The sequence below is a fragment of the Lepidochelys kempii genome, chromosome 13, assembly GCF_965140265.1.
Source record: "Lepidochelys kempii isolate rLepKem1 chromosome 13, rLepKem1.hap2, whole genome shotgun sequence".
In the NCBI taxonomy this organism is placed as follows: Eukaryota; Metazoa; Chordata; order Testudines; family Cheloniidae; genus Lepidochelys; species Lepidochelys kempii.
Genome location: NC_133268.1, coordinates 28665757 through 28691452, shown reverse-complemented (window position 1 = coordinate 28691452; position 25696 = coordinate 28665757). Strand labels below are relative to the sequence as shown.

At 43.0% G+C, this 25696-nt stretch overlaps 1 protein-coding gene across 7 annotated transcripts in view; it reads left to right on the top strand.

Annotated features, from left to right (window-relative positions):
* The window catches only part of TOX2 (TOX high mobility group box family member 2), a 258242-nt gene that overhangs the window by 128615 nt on the left and 103931 nt on the right, over positions 1–25696 (top strand). For all 7 annotated transcript variants that reach the window (XM_073309923.1, XM_073309922.1, XM_073309916.1 and 4 more), the window contains one exon: positions 14466–14711. In XM_073309923.1, the coding sequence (XP_073166024.1) occupies positions 14466–14711 (246 nt within the window). The remainder of the gene's footprint in view (positions 1–14465; positions 14712–25696) is intronic.

Here is a 25696-nt window from a genome sequence, read left to right as displayed (position 1 = left end):
GCACCTAGAGATGTCAGCCAGTGGAGTGCAAAGTAAACTGTAGACAGAACCCTTCAGTTGCATGATGTACGCAAATGCTCTTAAGACGATAGCATGAATAGCCAAGAAAAGCAACAATTTGACTCATCTGAAAGAAATGGTCACATCCTTCTCATCAAGCACAAGTGGAGAAAAGCATTCTTGGTCACAGATGCTTCCTAAAAATTCAAGAGCAGCCAAGGATCTAACATGAATCTGATGAGACCCTCCAAATCTGACTACAAAGACAGAGGGTGGGATTTCTCAGACATGCTCAGTGTTGCCCTAACTCTGTATAAGCCAACTAGATGAGCACGTTCAAAAATCTCACAAACAAACCTGGGGCCCTTTTCTGGTCTGCTCAGTGGGAGAAGAGAATATTAAAGCTCTAGGACTTGCTGATGAACCAAGATATTGCAGGCACTCATGTTTACCTTATCTTCTAAGTAGATATTTCAGTGAAAAACCAAAGGCAACAAACTTAAAACTTGTCAAAGGAAATACTTTTTACACACTGTATAATTATTCTGTGGAACTCACTGTCGCTAAATATTGAGGCCAAGAGCTTAGTAGAAATTTTGAAAGAATTGGACATTTTCTATGGATGATGAGAACATCTATAGTTAAATTATATATAATATGGGAAGGCTAAACCCTCATGCTGCTGGGCATAAGCCAACTGCTAGCTGACAAGTTCTAGTAAGAAGAAATTTGCCCGAGGAGCCGATTATTCTGTAATTGTTCATTATGGATTTATTGTACTTTTCTCAGAAGCATCTAGTCTGGTCACTTTCAGAGGCAGGATACTTGTCTTGATGGCCTGTTGGTCTGATCCAGTATGTCAGTTGTTCCTGTAATAAATGTGTGTAGTTTCCATTCTTTCCTCTATTTTTTAAAAAATGCTGTTTCTATCAGAGGGTTTGTTCTCCTCCTAGATGAAGTCAGAGGGGCTTGAGAGCATGTATCTGGAGGAAGAAGTCCCCAAATCTTTGTGTAGATTTGTAATTGGGGACATTCTGCAGCTCTGGTGGGCTCCTCCTGGGTACTTCTTTACAAAGCAATTGCTGTACTTCAAAAAGCCTAGTAATAAAAGCAGAAAAGGTTGGGAACTGTGATGGATTACAATTTTTTCCTCTTTATTCCTGAGGGTAACTACTTCCAAAGCTCATTTCTGGAATTGTCACTGGGGAATTCTGGGTCTCTATCCTCACACAAGAGGATAAAAGTAGCTTTACTAATTCTTTATATACCATTGCATGCTGCATTGCTACTTTCGTGCATGTATTATCTGCATTTATGGTAACTGTAACCTTTTCTTGAACCAGAGATTTTCCTGAACAAGAGCCCTCTGGGACCTGTGTGGACTTTCCAGGATATATTTTTAATAAACACAGTAATTTGACTGTAAACCCATTACCTATTCTATGTTTATTGTATGGGATAATCATTTTCATGCCCACAAAAACACTAAATCACAGCGTAATCAAAGGAAGAATGGCAGCCAGCACAAAACTGGTATGTGTTGTGATAAAACAGCCCATCTTCAGCATCACACACTGTACCTTTATATATTGCCTATGAGTAATGGCCTCCAGAAGACATTAAATCTTAAAAAAAGAAAAAAAAAAAGTCTAATTGTAACTATATTTTTGTTTTTCATTTTGGTTTATATACAGTATGTGACTTTTGCAGAGACATTTTTATTCCAGGAAAATGACAGGCCAACAAGAAGCCATAATTGCACTGATTTTTAGAAGTGCTGCAGTACTACAGATCTGATGTACTGCAAGACATGAATCAGAAAAATTCTATTAAAAAATCTCTTGAATGGCTGACACAAGAGTATTATCCACGATGATTAATTTGACTTGGTCATTATGAACACAGACAAGTCTGACAAAATTGCATTTCATTCCCCACTGAATTCGTAAAATCACTGTACACATAATAAGAAGTTATAGTTCTATGCTATCCACTCTATCTGACAGAATTTCAGGTCTGGATAAGATACTGTTTAAAAAAAGGGACAGGGTAGAGAGACCGTTTAAAAGCCGACAATAGGACTGGTTTCTTTTGCTACAAATTGTACATAGCAACATTTTTTTTTATTTTATTTTCCATTTGAGGTTGTGATGCAAGTCAGCTGGAGCTTTGAGAATTAAAGTCAACATTCAGTGTAAGCTCTTATTTATATTGTAAGGTTTTAGGTACATTCTGATTCTCCAGAGATTTTCATGTGCTAAACTCTTTGCACACCGAGTAGTCCAGAAGTCAGTGTAAGTCTTTGCAGGATCAGGGTCTTAGATTGTAAGGCCTTGGGGACGGGACTTCTGTATCATGTCTAGCACCTAGCACAACGAGGCCCTGATCAGGTCTCTGGGTGTGTCTGTAATACAGATAATTCATCATCATCTCTTCCTCCTTATTTATACCAGTGTAAACGAAGTACAGATATGGACGTTCAGATCAGAGACAGTTTTGACACATTTTCTGGCTTTCATTCTATTTAAATTTCTTTTAAAAAAACCCGTAAACAACTCGTGCATGGTTAAAAACCACATGTTATTTATACCTAGTCGTTGGGCTTTTAGGGCCCATTGACAATTGGTATTATTCAGAGGAGCCATAGTTAAGGTTGAGACTTGCCTTCCATTATAAGCTTCATATTAGCCTTCCCTTTAAAACCTTCAGAAAGATAATTTTCATGTCATAGTTTGGAACTGTGCAAACAGTTCCAGTGGAAATATACTTCTTCACAAGTATTTGTGCCCCTTTCCCCTTCCACCTACGTTCTTATGAACAAAAACTTGTGCACATGAACATTTGCACTGGGGGAAAGGAGTGCAACTGAGGGAAAGGAGCAGTGAATACTGTCAAAGGCCATCAGCAATTTGTATATGAGTGACTATTCACAAATGTCTCTTTAGAGTATTCGGCCAACTGTACTCCATGTATTTCGTAGGCCCTGCAATTCACATCTGTGACTATAGGAAGGGTCGTGGATCTATGCGTATTTCAGAGTGTAGTCTAAATATAGCAGAAGGTATCCTCTTTTCTTGTTCCACATACATCAGTGGAGAACAGGCTAGATCTCCACACACTAAGATGAAGCAAATCAATTTCCTTTCCCAACACACACAACTGCTGATGCAGAAAATCAGTGCTGCTTCATTTCTTTGGCACTGAGGTTTTGAAATCCCAGGTGTTAAAGAAGATCCCCTTCTCCATCAGTACTATGCAGAGGCATCATGCCAAAGGGACATGAAGGAGCATGTGCCCCTGCCCACTGCTTCTCTACCAGCAGTGTGTCCTTCCCCTGACATCCATAGTGATCACACTGCCTTCTTTTACTCCTCTCATTTCTCTTCAGTCTATAATATCCATTTGCTCACCATTATTACCAGTTTTCAGAGTAACAGCCGTGTTAGTCTGTATTCCTATTTGGTATACTTGGTCCACAGCACCATATCACTCCAAGCACTGCAGTACTTCATCTAGCTGTACATTGAATTCAAGGATACCTCTGAAAAGAGAAGGAAAGAGCTGCAGAGGACCAGAGTAATGGAAAGTGATGATTTCAGCTGGGGCTGGAGGGTGGTGAAGAAGCAGGAAAGTGGATGGCTACTCTCATCTCACAGTTTCCTTTGCATGACAGTTTACTGTACAATCCCATAAACCGGATGTAGATGAGGGAGTTTCCATCATAAATGACAAAGTGATATGTAGAAATTTCCTAGGCATTGCTTACAGTAAACATATTTGAATATTTTGCATTGTCTCTGCTGTTAGGGTGGGGTGGATCACACCATTCTCCATGGTTCCTTGCAGTTCACCGAAAATAAATTCTCTGCCGTTTTCTCTCTCAGACTCAAGCTTGCCTGTGAACGTTATTTCACAGGGCAAATATTTACTGGCAATAATGCTGAAAATCTCCCCCTCTAACTGTGAATAATAATCTCTGAGATTGGCTGGAACTCCTGGATCCTAACAGATAATCACAGAGAACATGACTCAGTGGAGAATTGGGGTCACTGGATATTTGGCATGTTTCAAAGGAGAATTGGTTCCCAGGTTCATGGTCAAGTCATCTTCTCTGTGACCAATAACATGCTGAGATGAGGCTGGCTAGCTGTAGATCTTAAAATGCTTTTTAAAGAAGGGCATTACTGTCCCCATTTTCCATATGGGGAGAAGCTGAGGCCCAGGAAGCTTAAGGGCCTAATTTTCAGAGGTTCTAAGCACCCACAACTCCCATAAGGTCCATGTAAGATGTGAGATCTTAGCATCTCTGAAAATATAGCAGTTACAGCCCTGTCTGAGATCCCCCTTGTGGATGGTCACAGGTCTGCTGTATTTGGCCCAACCTGTGAATCCCTGTTATTCCCAGACCACTGGGTGTGCCAGAGACCAGTGCTGAAGGTTACAATCTCCCAGAGCTCCATCCTCATTGGCAGTGAGGTGTGTCGCCTAACTCTTCGGGGGGACATAGCAGATAAAGCAAGGAACCCACAGGCTTTGCACAGGAATTTCTTACACACACACTCTCACTTTACTCTTAGCAGTACTGGAGCTATGCAGATCTATGCAAAATCAACACCTACATGTTCCACCCTGTATGTGTCTGTGCTCACTGCTTCTGTGAGCCAAGGGGCCAGTCCATGTGTGAGGTGGGTAGTCCCCTCTTACCTTTGGTCTCCTGCTTCCTGATAATGTTCTGCTGGGGAAAGAGGTCACATTCTACCATTAAACAAAGTTTCAGACTACTCTGTCACTGACCGGCTTCAAAGCCCTGGTCAGGTAGTTAAAGTCCAGCCTCCCTGGACACAAACTGGGAGAACCAACTTCCTTTAGTTTGGTTCCCTTTTTGGCAAATCCATTGTTCCCATTGCAGAGGGTCGTTCAAAGTTGGTGCCCCCTTGTTGTCTCTCATGCAGAGTCAGACATCTAGGCACCAGGCCCACCAACAACAGAGAGATACAATCCAGCACAAGAGTTATAGTGTACAGACAAGGACACAGCCAAAATGGAGGCTGAAATGCAACATGGATTCACAGAAACCGCCAGCCATAGCCCCAGAACTGTTCCATAGGTCATGCCGTGAGTTAGCAATGGAACCATACCGCTCAGCTCTCTGTCATATCAAGGGATGTCACCCATTTTAGTCTCAAAGCTCCATACCTTTCACAGGTTTATTGTTGAAAATGGTTTATGGCAGCAGTTAAGAATCATGCAGCAGAGGTGTTCGAGGCATTTGTGCTGAAGGAAGGACTCACACGGCATTCTGAGTTTCCTGTGTGAATTTTTTTTCTTGTTTTGGGTGCTTGTCACACGTGGCAACCTTGTTAGATTGCAGCTGGGTGAGAGAAATGGGACAAGCTGGGAATGAAGCCCAGGACTCCTGACTCCCAAGCCTATGCTCTGCTCATAGGAACACGCACTCTGTTCCACACTGTTGGGAGGCTGGAGGGTGAGAGAAACCCATACTGTCCCCTGTGTGATCTGCTAATGCACAGGGGATGGGAAACTCCAACATTCTCTTCTCAGTGCTTCCTACCCATTCCTCAAAAAGAAAAGCAGGACTTGTGGCACCTTAGAGACTAACAAATTTATTTGAGTATAAGCTGTAGCTCACGAAAGCTTATGCTCAAATATATTTGTTAGTCTCTAAGGTGCCAGTAGTACTCCTTTTCTTTTTGCAGATACAGACTAACACGGCTGCTACTCTGAAACCTGCCCATTCCTATCTGTCAGGGAGAGAGCTTTGCTCTGGCACAAGGCCGGAGGAAGTAGCTGGGGGTTCAGGCCCCCAAAAGAGCAGACCCTTGAAGAACCATGTACACCTCAGGCAATCAGCAGAGGTGCAGGCAGTCCACAGTGGCCCCACCAGCCTCCTAGCAGCCCATCTCTTTTTATGATGGTAAAATGGACTCCCCCACAGGTTGCTGAACCTGGAGCCCCTCCCAGGAAGGGCAATAGATTCCACAGCTTGGAGGAGAAAGGTACCTGAGTCAGCTTTTCACATACCCACCACAGTCCTGTGTAGCTGGGGATGTAGGCAGCTATCATGTCACTACCAAAAACATTCCCCAGAGCCCATTCACACCCCAGACCTACATCATGCATCACACAGGGCCCTTGCTGGGAGGCTTCTATAGTATCTTGAAAGAGGACAGTGATTCCACAGAAATGGTCTTTCCATCCCCCAGGGCAGATGTCTTCTGGCTCCTCGTACCCACCCAGGGAAGAGAAGTAGAATGGATGGCATGGTGCTTCAGGTTAATTTATTAAGAGGGAGGTGGGGACTTCCCCCTTCCTGGGACCTGTCTGACAACATGCTCCGGAAGCCATGTGTGTGATGATGCCTATAATTGGCAAGAGGGCAGAAACAGGCAAATCCAGGGTTAACACATGAGGAAAAGTTGCCTGGCACTCTAGAGCTACGTGGCCCAGCAAGTTCTGTACTTGCAGGAGACAAGACAGGGCAGTTGTTTATTGGCACAAGTTCCTCCCACTTTTCCTGCAGTCTGTACACACAACGTTCCCATGTGCAAAGATTTTGCAGCAGCTGAATGTCCAATGAATTCTCCCAGCTGAAGGGGAGATCTGATTCCAGCATCCCGCCTACCTAACCTCTCTGCGAAGCTGCCTTGTGCAGCACACTGATAAGAGCAGAACAGAACTGCAATTGTTTCTCTCCACCATTGGAAGCAGCAGAAGCATCATGTTCCTTTGTCACATACGCTTAAGTTGTGTTACAACAGTGTTAGAGGTTTGCATTGAAAAGGCTCAGTGCTGCTTCAAACTCACTAATCTTTGGGCCCAAATGATCTTAAAGGAAAAATCCTGGCTTCTGTTCTTCCACCCCCAGTAATTTGCAGATGCAGTTTAAGGTATCTGTAGTAATGTCCAAATACATGACACTTCAGGCACTTCAATGTCTAAGTGACTGAAATGGTGGGCACAAAAAGGGAGAGTGGTTAAGCTTCAGAACAGTGGTTCCCAAACTTTAACAACCTGTGAACCCCTTTCACTGAAATGTTAAGTCTCGCGAACCCCCTCCTAAAAATGAATATTTCCAGGGATTTTCTCCTTTACCCGAATATAAATTATAAAAGCAGTGCTCTTGGAAATAGAAAATTTGTTTTTATGACATGCTTATTACACATTATTTATTATTAATTATTTATCATTACAGTATTTTTATTTATGAAAACGGCAACACGCTTCCAAGATCTCACTTCCGTAGCTTGTATCACTTTGAATAAGCCTGTTATAAGACAAGGCTCCTAGGTTTCATCAAGAAGTATCAGATGTGAAACAGCATGAAGGTATTTAAGAAGCCAATTCAAAAAGTTTCTCCTTCACAAGCATTCAGGTCTTGAGCAGTCCAGGAAAACAACACACATTTCAACAAAGCTTAAACTTGTTCTTCATAATAGTTTTAAAAACAATACTAGCTGCCTATTTAATTTTAAAAAGAGCAAAAAATATCCACCTCCTTTTCCATTTCTTATGAGTCTTGAAGTTTAAATCTGCTCAGTGTGATAGATACGCTTGCTTTGATCTGCTTAGCTCTTAGAACTCCAGGGGCTCTGGGCTGCTGGCCCATCCTGCCTGGAGTCCCTAGGGATAGCTCTGTCCACCATTAGGGAATTTTTTCCCAAGAACGCCCTGTAACATTATGCAAACCCCCAGGGGTTCATGAACCCCAGTTTGGGAACCACTGCCTTAGAAGAAAGTCAGGCTCTTAACTCCTGGGGTACTAAGGACATCCTCATTTTTCACTGAGCTCCTCAGGATCTCTCTTGTCCTCAGCACTTCCCCCATCTCCAGAAAAAGATGCCTCCCCTAGGTCAGAGAAGGCACTCTGGGCTCTTCTGTGTATTGCCTACCCCCTTAGAACCAACGAGCTGGTAGAAGTTGCTCTTTAGCCACCTGAATCCTGAGATGAACATGAGTTTGTCAGCAATCACCTCCTCTGAAATTTTACAGGGAGCAGTTTTTCAGTGGGACCAATTAATTGTCATTTACAAAGGTGATTGGGTGTTGAGCATAACTCCCTGTTTTCTGTTGCCCCTTGAAATTCACGCCCCTCCCCCTCTGTTAAACTCTTCTTCTAAGCTTTCATCTTCCTTTATCTTGGCAATTGGAGTTCCCTGCCCTATGTCCCTGCTTCCCAGGCCTCAGCATGTACCGAACATTGCTGCTTGAATATGCATGAAAGAAGCATTAATGCTCAGTCACCCTCCTGAAACAACCCCACTTGCCCTCTGTGCAATTCAAAATCTCCCTCTGTTTATAAACAACCTTCCATGGAGTTCCTGTAGCCAGCCTAACAGAGCCTGCTTTGGGTCTCTCTTCTCCCTTTCGGTCTCCCCACGGAGAGAGGAGCCTGCTTTGGGTCTCTCTTCTCCCCACGGTCTCCCTTCATGCACTTGCTCCAGCTGACTGCCCTCCTTGCTCCCCACCGTCTTCTAGCTCTGGCCTCCACTCTGCTCATCCCCAGTCAGGCCACTGGTGTGTGCAGTCAGGAGCAGCCCCCTGCATCTCTGCACCTCCTCAACTCTCCTTACCAACCTCAGCTTGATGCATCTCTTCTTCCCCATGAAAGTGAGTGGGAATTAGGTGCCTACTTGCCATTTGTGCCTTTGAAAATCTCCTTCCTCTTCATTTGTGTCTCTCTCAGCTGTTAATGAACCCACTCGAGAAAGTCTCTGGGGTCGTGGTTTGTATGAAAGATACTAAACGGGCTGGAACTGCCCCAGGCTTTACTGATACTGTGTCTGGGTGCAGAGGAAACAGGAAATAGGCTCCTTGATCAACCAACAACAGTAAAGCTGGTGGATCCACTGACTTGTCAGTACCTGTTCTGTACCATTTTATAGTGTGCTTTTATTTATATTGTTCAATTCAATAGGCTGTAGTCTTGTACAGGATGTGGAACAGATTCTTCTCCCATTACTCACCATGGGGAAATAACTGGCTGGGTGGTAGTACTCCTGAAAGGCATCTGGGGATTATAGTGGATCACAATTGACTATGAGTCAGCAATGTGATACAGTTAGAAAAAAAGGTGAATATCATTCTCGGGTGTATTAACAGGAGTTTTGTATGTAAGTCACAGCAAGTACTTGTCCCCTGTACTTGGCACTGGTGAGGCTCAGCTGGAGCACTGTGTCCAGTTCTGGATGCTACATTTTAGGAAAGATGTCGGCACGTTGGAGAGTCCAGAGGAGAGCAACAAAACTGATCAATGGTTTTGAATACCTAAGCTCTGAGGAAAGGTTTTAAAAAAAACACTGGACATGTTTAGTGTTGAGAAAAGACGACTCAGGGTGGGGGACTGATAACAGTTTTCCTGTATGTTAAGGGCTGTTATAAAGAGAACAGTGATCAGTGGTCCACTGACAGTAGGGCAAGAAGTAATGGGCTTAATCTGCAGCAAGGGAGATTGAGGTGAGATATTAGGAAAAACTTTCTAACTCTAAGGGAAGTTAAACTCTGGAACAGGCTTCCAAGAGAGGTGGTAGAATCCCCATCGTTGGAGGTTTTTAAGAGAAGGTGGGACAAATACCTGACAGGGATGGTCTAGGTTTACTTGGACCTGCCTCAGCCCAAGAGTTGGACTTGACTCCTCGAGGTTCCTTCCAGCCCGATATTTCTGTGATCTATGAGAGAGGGGTATGATCTCACTAGGGATCAGAGACACTGCTCCCTCTTAGCAGCCCAGGCAATGTTACCTCTGCAAAAGTGGAATGGGCATGGTAAATTGGGGGTGGAGTCATGGCTGCCCTGGCGTCCTTTGGAGGGGAAGGCATGCGGTACCTGCTGAAAGGATGGCAGAGAGGCTGCTGCAGCTTGAATTCTGGCTGAGTCAGCCAGAATCCTTTCAGCAGCTACCCTTGTATCATAGCCCCTCTGCATCCTGCTGGGCTATAGCTTGAAAGTCACAAACTAGCCAGGCTGTGGGGTAAGCTGAGTCTTTGAGATTCAGAGTCATAAATTCACACTTTAACTTTGAAACAAGTTTATATTTAATTGCAATTAAAACAATTGATGTAAAAAGTATTTATTTGTTTCTCCCACAGTACCCCCCCCTCCACCCCATAGTTCCCCTCCCACAAAGACCCTAGAAATGAGTCTCTGCACAGGTGCAATCTACACAAGGATTAGCTAGTTCCATAAGAGCTGAACATACTGGACATGGTCCTTGAACTCTAGCCCCATTATCAGCATCACATAAAGACATGAAAGGGTCTGAATACAATGAAGAGAGAAGTGCAGTTGGGGGTGGGGCAGGGGGGAAATGCAGTCTTTTTACCATATGGCCGACATATTGCAAAAATGGAAAGATACATGGATTCTTGGCATCATCACTCCATTTTAACTAGCGTTGCCACCTTTCTAATTCATGGTAACTGGACTCCGCCCCCAAGGCTTCACCTCTTCCCCCCCCCAAGGCCCCGCCCCATCCCACTTCTTCCCTTAAGGCCCCGCCCCCTTCTCTGCCTCTTCCCCCAAGGCCCCATCCCCATTGATCTCCCACCCACACCGCTAATTAGATAATCTCAAGGAACTTGCCTGCAGGTAGGAGGTGGCCCCAGATGAGCAGGTGCTGGCGCGGGTTGGTGCCTCCCTCTGCCTTTGGGCCTTTGGTTCAGGTGCCATTTAGGGTTGCCAGGACCCTCAAAATCTGGCACAGAAGCCAGAAACTGGACTGTCCAAGTAGAAACCATATGGGTGGCAACCTTAATTTTAACATGTGCCTATTACTGCAGAATCAAGCAGGGACTTTGCACCCAACTCTCCCCTCCACCCCAGAAGTTGATGGTAGTTGTGCAGATTCAGGCTCCTCATTTCAGCCTAGCTCAATATATTTGAAAGTGGAAAACCCTACCTCTTCCGCATTTGTAGTACATCTCTACCCAAATATAATGCGGTCCGCAGGAGCCAGAAAAGCTTACCGCGTTATGTGAAACTGCGTTATATAGAACTTGCTTTGGCCCCCCTGCCCCTTGTCCCCTGACCACCCCCTCCAGAGACTCCCCCATCCCTAATCACCCCCAGGACCCCACCCCCTACCCAACCCCCCTGCTCCCTGTCCACTGACTGCGCCGACCCCTATCACACCCCCGCCCCCTGACAGGCACTCACCGGCAGCGGTGGGAAGCAGAGCAGCCTGGCCCCAGCCTGCTCCACTCCGCCAGCTCCCAGCTGCGCTACTCCGCTTCCCGCCGCCGGTGAGTGCGGGGAGGCTAGGGAAAGGACGCCCCACCCCACTCACCGGCGGTGGGAAGTGGAGCACTGCAGCTGGGAGCTGGTGGAGTGGATTGGGCTGGGGCCAGGCTGCTCCGCTTCCGACACTGCCAGTGAGTGTGGGGGGGGAACCTCATCCCCCAAGCCCCCTCCCCCGAGTGACACGGCTGGGGCCGCGGCGAGGGAAGTGGAGCAGGCTGCTCCCAGCCCCCCACTAATCACCCGGGCCACTCTGGGCCTGCGGGGTCCCCCAAAGTGCCCCCCCCCCCACAGCTTCTGCCTCCGAGACCCTGCTTTACTGCATTGTATACGAACCCGTGTTATATCGGGTCATGGTATATCAGGGTAGAGGTGTATAATAAAGCAAGCCACCTTTTAGGGAAGTTGAGCTTCACTGTGGTGACATCTTTCAGTCACTGGTGGGATGAATTGGTTTAAACATAAACCGAGGGGGCGTTTGTGTTAGTAAATAATTAAAATTTAACATAATCTATAATTTAATCTGTAGTGTGTATTATAATGAATAATCTACTGCATAATTTAATCTAAAATAACATTAAAATGCAAAATATGTTGTATAACACACTTGATGAGGAAATGGGAGTTGGTTGTTACTGAGACGAGTTTTAGAGGACAGCATTTCTTCAGTTGTGACTTTAAACCACCACTTGTCCGTATGGATTCAGTCATCCCAAACGTAAAAATAAACAGAGTGTATTACAATACATCATCATCATGGATTCCACCTATATACAGTATCTATCTATTGAATCTCTCTGCCTTATCTTTCTAGCTGTCTTTTTAAAACACGTATAGAGTAAATATAGGCTTGGAAAATTGTTCTTAGCTGATATGGTGTGAATGGTTGCAGGCGTGAAGTCTGATTATGTTGATTGGATATTGTCTAATATGATACTGATTTTGTATTGCTTTGATCCTTATTTTGATATGACTGCATAATACTGTAGTGAATCGGAAAGCTTTGTGATTTAGACAGTTCTTGTTTTCTGAGCTGAATAGAATGAGGAGACAGAAATGCGCAGGGGGTGTGAGCAGGGATGACAGGTTTTCCATACTCCTGACAAAACCTCCTCAAAGCCTTTTAGCAAGCTTCTCAGCAGAAACACAAGAAACTTGTATTTTTGAAGAGCGCTTTAGGAAACTTGGAGTGGATTTTACATAATTTAACTAAGTACAGCAAAGCCACTTGTTTATATACCTGATACCAAAATAAACCAGTTGGAAGAAGTTTGCTGCGTAAAGATTTGTTCAAATCCCTCTCCCTATACCGTGGAACAAAATCCTCTTAAATATCTGGGAAAGAATCAGTGCACTTCAAACTGCGTAACCCAAATGAAAACTAACTACCAAACCTATTAAATGGAATCCATCGGCCTTATACTCTTTTATGTGCAGCCTGTCACCCCCGCCCCTTCCAGTGTAATATCTGAGCTAGACAAGCTGGCTGGAAGAATAAATGAACTGGAATCTCCACTTGAGAACTGTGTTGATACTAATATATAGTAGTATAGACCTTGAGCCCCTATTTCTTATGTACACCATGTGAAGTCAATGGGAATTTTGAGGGCATATAAATCACAGAATTGGCCCCACAATAAGTGCTCCAATCACTATCTTTATTGCAATGGTATCATGTGAACAACATAGGGGAGACAAAGAAGGGAGGGGAATCACCTTTGCTAAGGATAATGAAAATGTTAAACTCCCTGCACCTCCGTGAAGAGTGATGAAGGGATGGTGCCATTGCAGTCGATGTTTCTGTCCAAAGAAAGTGCCAGAACGCTTAAGCTCATGCACTCTCCAACTGGTGCTTCATAACAAGATTCCAGACAGCTGCTTCTTCACTTGCTCTCTGCTGAGTTTCATGAAGAATTCAAGTTACATAAATCTTTTATTTTATAATTTTTTAAATCTGGGGTGATGGAAGATGAGGATTTGTGTGAGAGTTTTGGGGCAATGGCTTAATAGTCTATAGTGTTTAACCGTTTTTGCACACATAGATTTCTGGTCTTAAGTCAATATTAAATCAAAATCCAACCATGAAATTAGGTGATCTTGGAAGCTGATCTTAAAATCCATGTGTATAACACTAGGGATAATCAGAATTTCATATAGTATAGTCATATATAATGTAGGATATCTTCAGAATAAGCTTTCTCTTTAAAATAGAACCTGTTATAATGGTCTTCCATACCACAATTAACAATTTTATTGTAAGATTCACATTTATTTTAAATTTACTGTAGATCTAATATATTTTGTCTCAGGAGAATTACATGGGTGCAATTTCAGATTAATTTTTAACACACGGCAGGGAAATGTTTTAATAAATCCCACTGAACTGGAAATGATCACAATCAAACTATCTGCACAGTTGTGTTCTTTTTCAAGGTAGTGTCATCAGGAAAAGAGCTAGCTAAAGGTATTTTTATTCTTAAATATCTTTGCACAATAAAGTAAATATGGGCAGGTCTCCATGCCTGGGACAGTCAAATGAGACTCGTTTTTGAAAAAGATGCTACAGCCACTTTTCTGAGTAGGTCTCTCAACTGGTAGATAAAATCTGGGTTTTTTCAAGGAGCCTAAAGAAATTTGCTGCTCAGGTACCATCACTGACTTTCCATGGGAGTGGAGTGCTTACTTCCTTTAAGCCCCTTTGGAAATCCTAGTCATAAATATTGCACACTCATTTGTGTGTCCAAAGAAACATTTGTAGTTACAAATGCAGCAGTTGTATGTATTACTACCAGATTTATGCATGAAAATACCCTTTCAAGAAGCAAGCTTAGAGCCCTTTTTGCAAATTTAGTTCTTTTGGTCATATCTTTACATTGATCCATGCACAGAATTTTCTGCTGAGGTGGATGAGAGTTCTACAAAGCAGATGGAGGCAGGACATTATACCTTAGTGATAGAAATTGAAGCTCAGGCCATGAGAAATGCCCTTCTGTTTGATTTGGGATGATCTTGAGATTAGCTACAGCATGCTGTGATCGTCTGATGTTGCTCTGGGACCTGCTTATGTACATGACTGGGAATTGTCATTTAGGAATTATTGTATTATCTGGTTGTGGTTAATTTTTTTATTTATTTTTTTCATCACAAAACATTTCTTTTGCTGAAGCAATGAGGAAGTGACACATTGTAAAAATGTCCTTTTACTATTTCAGACATATAATGGTCAGAATGAGAATAATGAGGACTATGAAATCCCTCCTATAACTCCTCCTAACCTCCCAGAGCCCTCACTTCTTCATTTGGTGGATCATGAAACCGGGTATCATTCACTGTGCCACGGCCTCCCTCCAAATAGCCTGATACCAGCATATTCCTATCAGAACATGGACCTTCCAGCCATCATGGTGTCTAATATGTTGAGTCAGGATGGGCATCTTCTCTCCAGCCAACTACCTACGGTGAGTAAAGTTTTCTCTTTTATCATGTTCTGTTTGATCCGATACAATCCACTGTGTGTCACTATGAGTCGTTTGAATATAGAAGGATATTCTTGGAAAAAACATTTCCAACTAAGGATTGAATAAAGGCAGTGAACACTGAGCTGCCTTCAGTTGGACAGGGAGCATATCTCAAAGATGGGGGTGGTTTGATTGCTTCTGTAGAAGTCATTTGCATGGTCATGGTGCTTTTCAGCGTAATTTTGTATTTTAAATTCTGTGCCTTTTTGGACCATGTTAATAACCTAATTATATTCAGGGGGTGGTTTTGTATTTCACTCTTGGTGTATAATGTCATACGCATTGATTCTTGCCTTGAGGGAGTGAAGTACGCCTGCTTTATTTTTCTTGCATACTTTGGTTGGATCATCCAAAACAAAGCATCCAAAAAAGATCCCAGGGCACTTCAATATTGATGATCTTTTGAATAATAAATATACCACCACGTTCGTTGCAAGTACTGTAAAATTGGAGCAATCTGCTCACGGGCCTGGTAAAAAGGTTAAGGTATGGCATGGACTACCTCATTCTGTGGTTTAAAAGCCCATTTAGTGAAAGAAGTGAGCCTATCCCATTTCCTCTCAAAGTCAATGGGAGCTTTGCTTGTGACTTTGAGGGGAGCAGGATCAGTCCCCAGTCCTGCATAGGTTAGAGGTGGCAATACTAAAATGCCTTTTGGATTACTCTGGGACAAGGCGGTATCTTCAGAAGTTTCATGTTAACCTATTGCAGAAAGGACTAGCACAGGGATAATGAATGAAAATTTAAAAATGGACGTCTGAGGGGGGGAAATGAGCTTATTTAACTCAGTATAGAGATCAGTTCAGCACAGAACCAGCCATGTTGTGTAAGCCTTTGTCTTGATTTCATCAGCTGTATTGAATTTATGATGAAGTCATTTAATAATAATTTCCCTTTTAGCAGATTTAACTACATGGTAGGTTTTCTATATTATTTGCTTCTAAGATCATTGATTTCCATGGGTGTCACTGGAATGCATCAATATCAAACAGAGCTAATTTTGTTTAATTAACATGCCTGCATCTCCACAACCATCCTAGCTAAAGAGTATTTGCTTTTCCTTGCCTCAGTAGATAAGGGTCTGGAAGGTAGTAGTGTTCACAGGAGATATTATCACTTTCTCTAGGAATGCTCCAAAGCTCCCAAAATCCTTGGCATATCTGCACTTCTTTTTTTTATAAAGTTTGTGTGTTTAAAAAAAATTGATCGAGCATGATATTGAAAACAGACCTCTTTCTATGAAATTAAATATTACGTCGGGCTCCTCTTTAGCTTTTAGGTACTTAGTTCATTAAATTATTCATTTCTGAGACAAAAAGAGTCAATTTTATATGAAAGATGTTTTCCCTAGTTTAATTTAAAGCACAGCCCCTACTTCTGACCCCTGTTTTCATACCACAATATTTTTATCTTGTGTTGATTGTCTCATTTTTGCAAGGTGATATTGCATTGATAAATCAGTTTCTAAAATACCCAAAGAAACAAGAATAGTGGGATTTATTAAGCAGCTTCTGAATGGCTGAAATAATTTATTTTGGAGTAGTCCTTGGGAAATGTTCTCTTTTTTATTTTATGGTTCTGTTTTACAAATGCAGCATCTTGACAATAAATCAGGACTGAGCTAGGGAAGATAAGAAGGGGGCTTAGTATGCTGAAAACAGAATAGAGAGATTAGGAGTTGTTTCCCCCTTACCACTAAAATTAAAAATCCAGGGTATCCTGAATTTTCCAGCTGATAGTGAATTGGAAGTGTTTAGTTTTAAAGCAAAGCCTTTGGGAAAGATATCTCCATAGATCCCAGCAGTAATGAGGTAGATCACTAAATGAACTGTGTTGTAATTTTAGGCCCAAATGAAATCCTTTCTTACCCTCCTGTCAGACACTTTTCCTCTACAATCAAACTTTTTGTTACAGGCTGACCGCCCTTTTCCCTCACAAATTGGCCAATTCTGCCTTTGGATGCATGGACAGGGATCCCATTGACTCCCGTGTGTGCACATGGCAGTTAGTGTTTGTCCCAATGTGCATGTGTACTCCTGATTAGCATTAATGGGAGCTGTGCACGCACATGAGGGAACAATAAAAGCCCAGAGATGGAGCAGATTTTTAAATTTGTATCATTAATATCTTCTGCCCGCATGCCCATCAAGCCATAACCCACTTGGTAATGGTCTAATGAAGTAGACTGTGCTTCAGGCATTGCTTGGGTGACATTGCAGGGCGTCTGAAGTGCTGTGATCCTCCCTGAAAGTTACTCATATTTAAGGTAGGTATTTGCAACAGGAAAAATTCATTCTGAGGAGGAACATGTTTACAGACTTGACAGTAACAAAGCACTAATTGTTTCACTGTGTGTAGAAATGGGGGCATCAGCCGGTTAGGAAGGTGACTCTTGTTTGAGAGTTCAGCAGGAAGCCAGATGAGATTTGGTCTTTGTTTCAAAACCTAAATGACTAATGCAAATGTTAAGGGTATTAACATGCCTCCTATGTGCTTTGGCTCACAATGGTCTGTACATTTTTTTGCATACACAGATGTTTCCTACGTTTGCTGCTATTTATTTTATTTCTGGAGTAAGAATATTTTTAATGAAAGGGAAAAATTGTAATTTGCAAGAAGTTTGGGATACAAATTTTAAATGTTGTTAAGAATTTATGTCTAGTAGCTCGGATTTTTTCATGTGCTCTAATGAAAAATCTAGGACTACTAAAATGACATGACCTAGGCATTACTGAGAGCAATGGGAAATGACATTTACTCTACTGCTCAAAAATTAATTGGGAATAAGGGTAAGGGATGCTTTGCAATCCTGTAATGTCTCCTATCCAAGAATCTGATAACTAACATTTTCCAACCATTTCATTAAGTCTTGCAATACCCCTGGGAGGTAGAAAATTACTATCCCCATTTTACAGAAAGGAGCACTGCAAGGTGAAATAGTTTGTTAAAAGACCCACATTGTCATTAAAGAGCCAGAAATAGAACCCAGGTCTCCTGACTCCCAGGGCTGTGTGGTCGTGTTTCAAAAATGGGCCAAAACTGGAATATTTTATCTGATTCAGAGATTATAAACCCAGAAGGGACCACTTTGATCATCTAGTCTGACCTCCTGCGAAGCACACTCTGTATCTGGAATATAGGGGTATTGATAAAATGGGACCTTGTATTACATCTCCAGAGCAGTAACCTGACCAAGGAGGTTTTGCAAAACTAAGGTCACCTCCGTATTTGCTTATTATGAATACATCCTATCAACAGTCTCCCTTCCCTGGCACCTTCTGTGCGCTGCCTGCTTTTGCTCAGCCAGTTGCTCCTGGGGCATTTCAGACTGCTCCCTGAGATCTAATGTCTGGTCTCCCTCTTGCAGACTCATGTGTCCTTGGGACACAATTAGATTGCATTGCCAACCATCCCAGATTCCCCAGCAGCATCCCTGGTTCTGGATTGATTTGCAAGAGGGGATCAAAAAGCCACTGGTTTATGGGAAGTTACTTTTTATTCCTCTTCTTTCTGTGTGAATGTCTGATATGTCCTGGCTGCTCAAATTGGGTGTTCATCTTCAAACCTCTTCCTTTGTTGAAGACGTGAGGTTCAACACATTTCTCTGGCACACGGGGCATTCCAAACATCATGTACAGGCTGCCTCTGTGGAAGAGCAGAACTTTGAGGGAGAAGAAAGAGGCCTACAGAAAACTTGACAGTGGTTAGGCTGCTGGTGTGCTGTGATCATGGCCTCCCATGCTGACCGATATAGTTTCCCTGTACCCTCATGTGTCTGTCCCTTTGTGGTCACTTATCTTATACTTACATTGGCAGCGCTTTGGGACGGGGGACTGTCTTTTTGTTCTATGTTTGTACAGCACCTTGCACCATGGGGACCTGGTCCATGACTGTGGCTCATAGGTGGTATGATAATACAAATAAAAAATAATAATAATTGAATAGATACCACTGGGATTCCAGTGCTGCAGGATGGACAGTGAGAGAGTGAGGGGTCACTGAATGTGTGTGTGTGTGTGTGTGTGCGCGCTTATGAGAGAGAAATCTCAGCATGGGGAAGTTGGGGGGAGAAAACTAGATAGATGGATATTTCTTGTTATTAATAAACAAATTAAATGTAATGCTCTGTACCAGACACAGGCCAAAAATTCAGTGTTTTTCCCCCTGAAAAGTTTCAAATAAAAATGTTTTGTTCAAAATACTCTGAAGAAAACTTCAGATTTTTCTATAAGAAATTGTAAACAAAATGACATTTTTGCTCTGTATTTTGAATCACAGTTTTTTGTATTGTTTCAGTTTTCAAAAATCAAAAATATTTCACATTTTGGATTATTGTCCCTTACCCTCTTCCTTTTTTACTCCCCTCCTTTTTTCCCACTGATAAATAGGTCCCTACTAAATTCATGGCCATGAAAAATGCATCAGGACTGTGAAATCTGGTTTCCCCCTGTGAAGTCTGGTCTTTGGTGTGCTTTTACCCTAAACTATACAGATTTTACGGGGGGAGACCAGAGTTTCTCAAATTGTGGGTCCTGCCCCAAAAGGAAGTTGCGGGGGGGGGGTCACAAGGTTATTTTAGGGGGTCACAGTGTTGCCACCCTTATTTCTGTGCTGACTTCAGAGCTGGGCGGCATACTATACCATGCTACCCTTACTTCTGGGCTGCTGCTGGCAGTGGCTCTGCCTTCAGAGCTGGGCTCCCGGCCAGCAGCCGCCATTCTCCAGCTGCCCAGCTCTGAAGGCAGCGCTGCTGCTAGCAGCAGCAGAGAAGTAAGAGTAGCAGTACTGCAACCCCCACCTCCCACAATAACCTTGTGACACCCGCAACAACTCCTTTTTGGGTCAGGACCCCTACAATTACAACTCCCTGAAGTTTCAGATTTAAATAGCTGAAATTGTGAAATTTACCATTTAAAAAATCCTATGAGTGTGAAATTGACCAAAATGGACCATGAATTTGGTAGGGCCCTACTAATAAATCAGCGTGGGCAGGGAGAGGGAATCCCCCAAACCTGTTTTTCCCCTCCTTTTTCAGTGGGGACAAAACAGGGGCAAAGGAGGGGGGAATCTAAAGTCCAAAATCACAAACAAAATGAAAATTGTGATTTGAAATAAAACAGAATTAACATTTTTGTTTCATTTCAAATGATTTTTTGGAAAAATCTCCTTGAAATAGCAGTGCTTTTGTGAAACATTTTGATTTCAATGAGACTGCATTTTTTGATGGAGAAGTTTTTCAGTTGAACAATGTTGAGCTGCTCTGCTGTGTTCTCAAGATCTCTGTTCTTCTACCCTACTCCTCTGGCTGAGGGCGGGTAGCTCTGTGGATGGTTCTGTTCTGTTCTCCTCCCTAGCCCTCAGGCCTTTTCCTCAACGCCTGAAGCATGCTGAAAGCTAGTTGACATTCTCTCCATTGATAAGCAGAAAGCGTGCTGCTGTGTCACTAGTAAGGAAGCATTTATTGTGCAAATTTCCTGCACAAATAAAAATCATAACATGAAATAGCAAAGCAAAAAGCTGAGATGCAACCGTAGATGCCTTTCTCAGGCCTGAATCTTAAGGAATATTGTTACAAACACAGTGAGAATAAATGGAGATGGTTTTCATGCCACCTTTGACCCTGGCACATAATTACAGTTACTATTAATTATTTATATTATGAATCACACCTAATACCCCAGTCAGAATTAGTGGCCTGTTGTGTTGGGTGCTGTGCAAACATACAGGACATGATCCTTGATTCGATGAGCCTATGACCTACAAGATGCATGAGTGAATTAAATAAACAATAGGAAAGAAGGCCTGGGGGTGGGATGGTGGAGAAGGGCATGTCGGAAATTGTGTCCCATTGAAGTCCTTGGGAGTTTTGCCATTAACTTGAGTGGGATTAGGAGTTCACCCTTTGTGTTCGCTCTCTTATATTATGTGCTCATCTTGGTAAAGTAGATGGTTCTGTAATGTAGTGGTGGTGTTTTCTTCTCTTGCCTGTATCACTGTTCATACAAATGGTGACTTTTCACAGGTTGGGGAAATAGGTGAAGGTGATGAGAGGAAAGAAGGTGGTGGAAAACATGTGAAGGGAAGGGAGCGAGAAGGCAGAGGACAAGAGAATGGGAGAGCTAGAAAGGATGGAGGAGAGAAGGAGGGTGTCCTGGGCTGGGGATAGGCAAGGGGCAGAGATATGGGAGGAACATAAGGATAGTCGGGAGGCAGGGAAATGTGTGGGGGCTGGTCAGAAAAGGTCGCTTTTTGATGGGAAAATTTGTTTTGTTGACAAAACCCAACCCCCCCAAATTGTCAGTTTTTTTCCACTTTCTCTCTCTTTTTTGCCTCCAGAAAATAGGGGGGAAATAAAAATGGGAGTGAAGAGGGAGAGAAAAAAGGGAGAGAGTGCGTGAGGAAAAAAAAAAAGAAAACCAGAAAATGTTTTGGTGAGAAATTAAAACATTTCAAACAAAACGAAAAATTCCCTCCCCCTCCAAAAATCAGTAATTTAGAAAAATGATGTTTTCTGTCAGAAAAAGAGAGTTTTGAAATAAATTTTTGACCAGCTTCAGTGAGCACAAGGATTTTTTTCCTGAAGCCAGCAGTTGTTGCTACTTCTGTCCATCAGGAGTGTCTGTGATGATGAGAGCGGGCAGCAGAGCATGTCCTGGGCCTTGGCACAGTGGGCGAGGGTGCCTTCCGAATTGAGGTGATTACTGAGGACAGAACAGTGAAGAGAGTGGTGCAGCCAGAGCAGATTGGCTGAAAGTGACTGGAGGCAGCACAGCCCCAGCCTTTGAAAAAGCTGAGGTAAAATGGCCAGGGTAGCAGGGAGAATGGGAGCATGTTGGGTTAAAGAGCTGTTGTGAATAAATGAGTTTTCAGAAGGGATTTGGAAGAACATGTTTGACAGAAACAAAGGGTGATCAAGGTCAGACTGAAGAATTTCCAATGCAGTGCAAACATATTTCCATAAATATTAGATAGGGGTCTCAGAATGTCTGCGTCCCTCATCGTGCGAGACTGCCGAACGGAGCCTGTCAGCACTGGAGGCACCCCAAGCGGAGGGGAGGAGTTGGTGTATCCTGGCCCACCGATGGGACTTTACTGCACTGAGACGGGAGCCACCACTCGCAGTGACTCCTGCTGGGCCCTCCTGTGCTGCCCAGGCCCAGGCTAACCTCTCTGCACACAGCTCTGCCCACAGCCATTTTGGACTGGGCTTCCCTGGCTGTCCAGGGGTTCACCCCGTAAAGGGGAGAAGTCCCCCGAGCCTATTGAGGGCCCAGCCCCTAAACCTCACTTCCTGAGAGCAGCGTTGCTGGTCAGCCAGATGGGAGCCCATTGACAGCTCCCCCACTGGCCCAGTTTGGAACTGCGCCTGCCATTGTAACTTACCATTGACTCAAACACTTGGGGTCACGTTATTTCAAACCTGCTCCTAGGAGATGAATATCACAAAACTCCATGTGAACAAACACCAACTCCAGGAACACAGCCTTGTTCTTCCATGGTCCACAATGGCAGTGAAAAGGGTATTAGAGCACTGGGGCATTCCTCCCTTGGGCTTGGGCATTGTGTGTGACTGGTTCAGGGAGGGGGTTCGAGATGTTGAAGGTATCACTGCCGAGAGTTCCGTCCCCTGTGCTCCTCTCCTACGGGTTCCACCAAGGTAGGGGCAGAAGCAAGGACATTATTGTTACATGCACTGTTGTGTGTGTGGAAGCTTCAGTGTCTTAGATACCACACAATGGTAACTATTAGGAAGTACTGACCTTTTAGTGGTGATCACTGTATTATAGGGGGAACTGGTAGCAACCCCTGTATCTAAGCTGCCTAAGACCTTCCATCATAAAACATTCTTGTGACTTTATTTGAGAAGCTCAAAAATGTCCATGATTAGCAATAGGTCTTTGAAATTTATAAGAGTTTGTTCAACAAAATTCCATTGAGTTTTTCTGAGCTGTAAACTGTTGAAAGTTAACTTTTATTTTACTTCTGTCTCTCCTGTGTCTCAGGAAAATGTTGGCAGCCCGCCGAAGTAATAACTGAATATGAACATTCTAAGGTTGGGCTCACACTGCCACCAAATTTGCAGCAGCAGCAATCACTGCTCTGAGAGCGCCTGGGAGCTGCCAGAGCAGCTGTATTGGAGGGTTAGGAAGAGTTGGGCCAGGCTGAGCTCCCCCCATCCAGTGTCCCATATTTTCTTCTAGGGGCATCATGTGCGGTAGAAATTCCCCTAGATCACTGTGGGAAAGAGAGCCAGCCTGGGCTCCTCATAACCATCCTCTGGACTGAGTGGGATAAAAGATTTCTCCTCCTACCAGCTAATGTAGTTAGTCCGTAGGTCAAGCTGTAGCAGTTTGAGCTCCAGGGCTAGAAGTTCAAGGTTCAAATCCAGTGCACGGGGGAGTTGTTACAGTTACAACAAAATTGAATATTGTATATTCCCTCCACACCCACATTAGGGCTTGGCCTACACTAAAGACTTACGTCAGTATAACTGCATCACTCGGTTGTGGAAAATCCACACCCCTGAGTAACACAGTTATACTGACCTAACCCCGGTGTAGATAGCACTATATTGATGGGAGGGCTTCTCCGACTGCCTCTTGGGAAGATGGAGTATCTACACTGACTGGAGAAGCTCTCCCATCGACATAGGTAGTGTCTTCGCTAAGCACTACAGTAGCGCAGCTGCTGTGCTATACAAGTAGACAAACCCTGAGTTAAAAGAACATTAAGGTTGCAAGAACTTGGAAGTTTGACTATGCCAGATTTACAGTTGCATATGTAACCTTAATTCAGTCCCCGGTATATATGCATTATGATACAGTCTTTAATTATAGTACATGCTGTTTTTTCCACATAAACCCTGTCTCATTTAGTGCATAGGATACATGCACAAAGAAGCAGAATTGAAATTGCAAGGGCATCTGTAAATCTGGAATTTCCTAACAGTCAACTGCTTCATTTTGCAACCTAAATAACGCTCTTTTAACTTTGTGGCAGTTTTGAATGAAATATAAATAAAAGCCAAATAAACAATCCACCTGTAAACAATCTGCCTATCTCACAATGAGAAATGGAAACTAAAAATAGCCACTTCCTTTGGCTGGGGCTGGGATGTGTGCATATGTGCGTGATGGGGGAGATGAAGCCTCCCCTCTCCCTGATCAAAGCCTAGAGTAATTAAAAATGCAAATGGTCAAAGACCATAGATTGTGAGCTGTTCAAGGTAGGATCCTTTGTGTTTAGAAAGTGCTTCACGCCATGTGGGCCCAAACCACAATCTGAATAATAAATAATAAACAGCAACATTAAATCAGACATTTGAAATGTCAAATGGAACCATCCAGAGCCCTGTGACTGTGCTGCTGCATTTTCTCTTCTGATTCACTACCTTGTCTTCTGTCGCTGAATGTGTCTTTGCTCCATGTGTCTCCCTCCATCTCTCTTGTTGTTGCTTCTCCCCATTTCCCAGACCTTATTCCTTTTCCCCAAGTGCCCCAGTTCCCACCCTCTTGGTTCTCTCTTCATGACATTTCCCACACCTTCCACTCTCCCTAGCAATTTCTTTCTCGGCGTCCAATCCTGCAAACAGCTATGCTCCCCCCGAGTATTGTTATTCCTGCACATTGTCAGTGGGACCTAGCAGGCGTAACTTTTCCCAGGATCAAACCCTTGGTCATCTCTGTTCTCTTTCCTCAGACTGCTCACATACTTGAATCCACTTTTTCTCCTGAGTCAGACCTGCTGTGCTGATAAGTCCATACATAACTGTGTGCTCCCTTAGGGCCAGATCCAAATCCCATTGAAGTCAGTGCAAGTCTTAATAATTTATTGTTAGTTATTTGTATTGAGTACTGCCTCAGAGCCCCAGGCATGGACTAGGGGACCCCATTGAATGAGGCACCTTACAGACACAGAGCAAAAAGAGGGTCTCTGCCCTAAGGAGCTTACACTCTAAAGATAATAATTGATTTAAATTAGTTTTGGATCATTTTCTAACACAGGAAATAGCCCAAAAAGGAAATCAATTAGAAATTTACTAGAAAAACAAGTGTTAGCCATTTGCTGTTTCTTCGAGGTATGGAAATTGTTAAATGTGGTTTTTAGCTTGGCAGATGATATAATGTATTTATTGTTTATAAATATTTAAATGCGTAACTAAATAAATATATCTATCTTAAATTCCTATCTACTTTAAATAAAAGTTACATATTTTAAATAAAATGTATTAAAAGTATTCTTTGTAATCTAGCACTATTCCTTTATAAGAGGACTTAAAGGAACAATGTCATGAACAGGGAGGTTTTTTTAATTGCTGTTGTTATGGTAGAATACAGAGGTCTCTGCTGAGACCAGGGTTCCATTGTGTTAAGTGCTGTACAAACACACAGTGAGAGACAGCCTCCGCCCCAAAAGGCTCACAGTCTAAACGGTCCAGACAGTCACAGAACAGAAAGGGAAACAAAAAATAATTTAATTTATTTCAATGAGACTTATTTCAAATATGAAATTAATGCATAGTGTTTTTTACGTCCAAATCCCATCCCCCACATTGATACTGCATATATCACCGTAGCATCCCTTAGCCTAGCACTGAATCAAACCCAATGGCTTAGATTATTAGAGCTGAACAATTAAAAAGGAAATTGAATCGCACTCCCTCTAGCTCTGGTATTCATCTCCTTTTTGTGTTTTACTTCAGCATGAGAACAGGCTGGAAGTCAGCTTTGCTTCTGTATGTAAGTTAGCCCCTGATCCCACAATGCTTAAATATTATGGAATTGCACCTTAGTGAGTTTCACTTTCTTGTTCTCCTGTATGGGGGAGGAGATGCTTATTTTACTGATTTTTAGAAAACCTGTTCCTACTGGAATTTTGTTTCTTTATCATTTAAAACAACATTTCTATGTGTGTTAGGTTTAGGG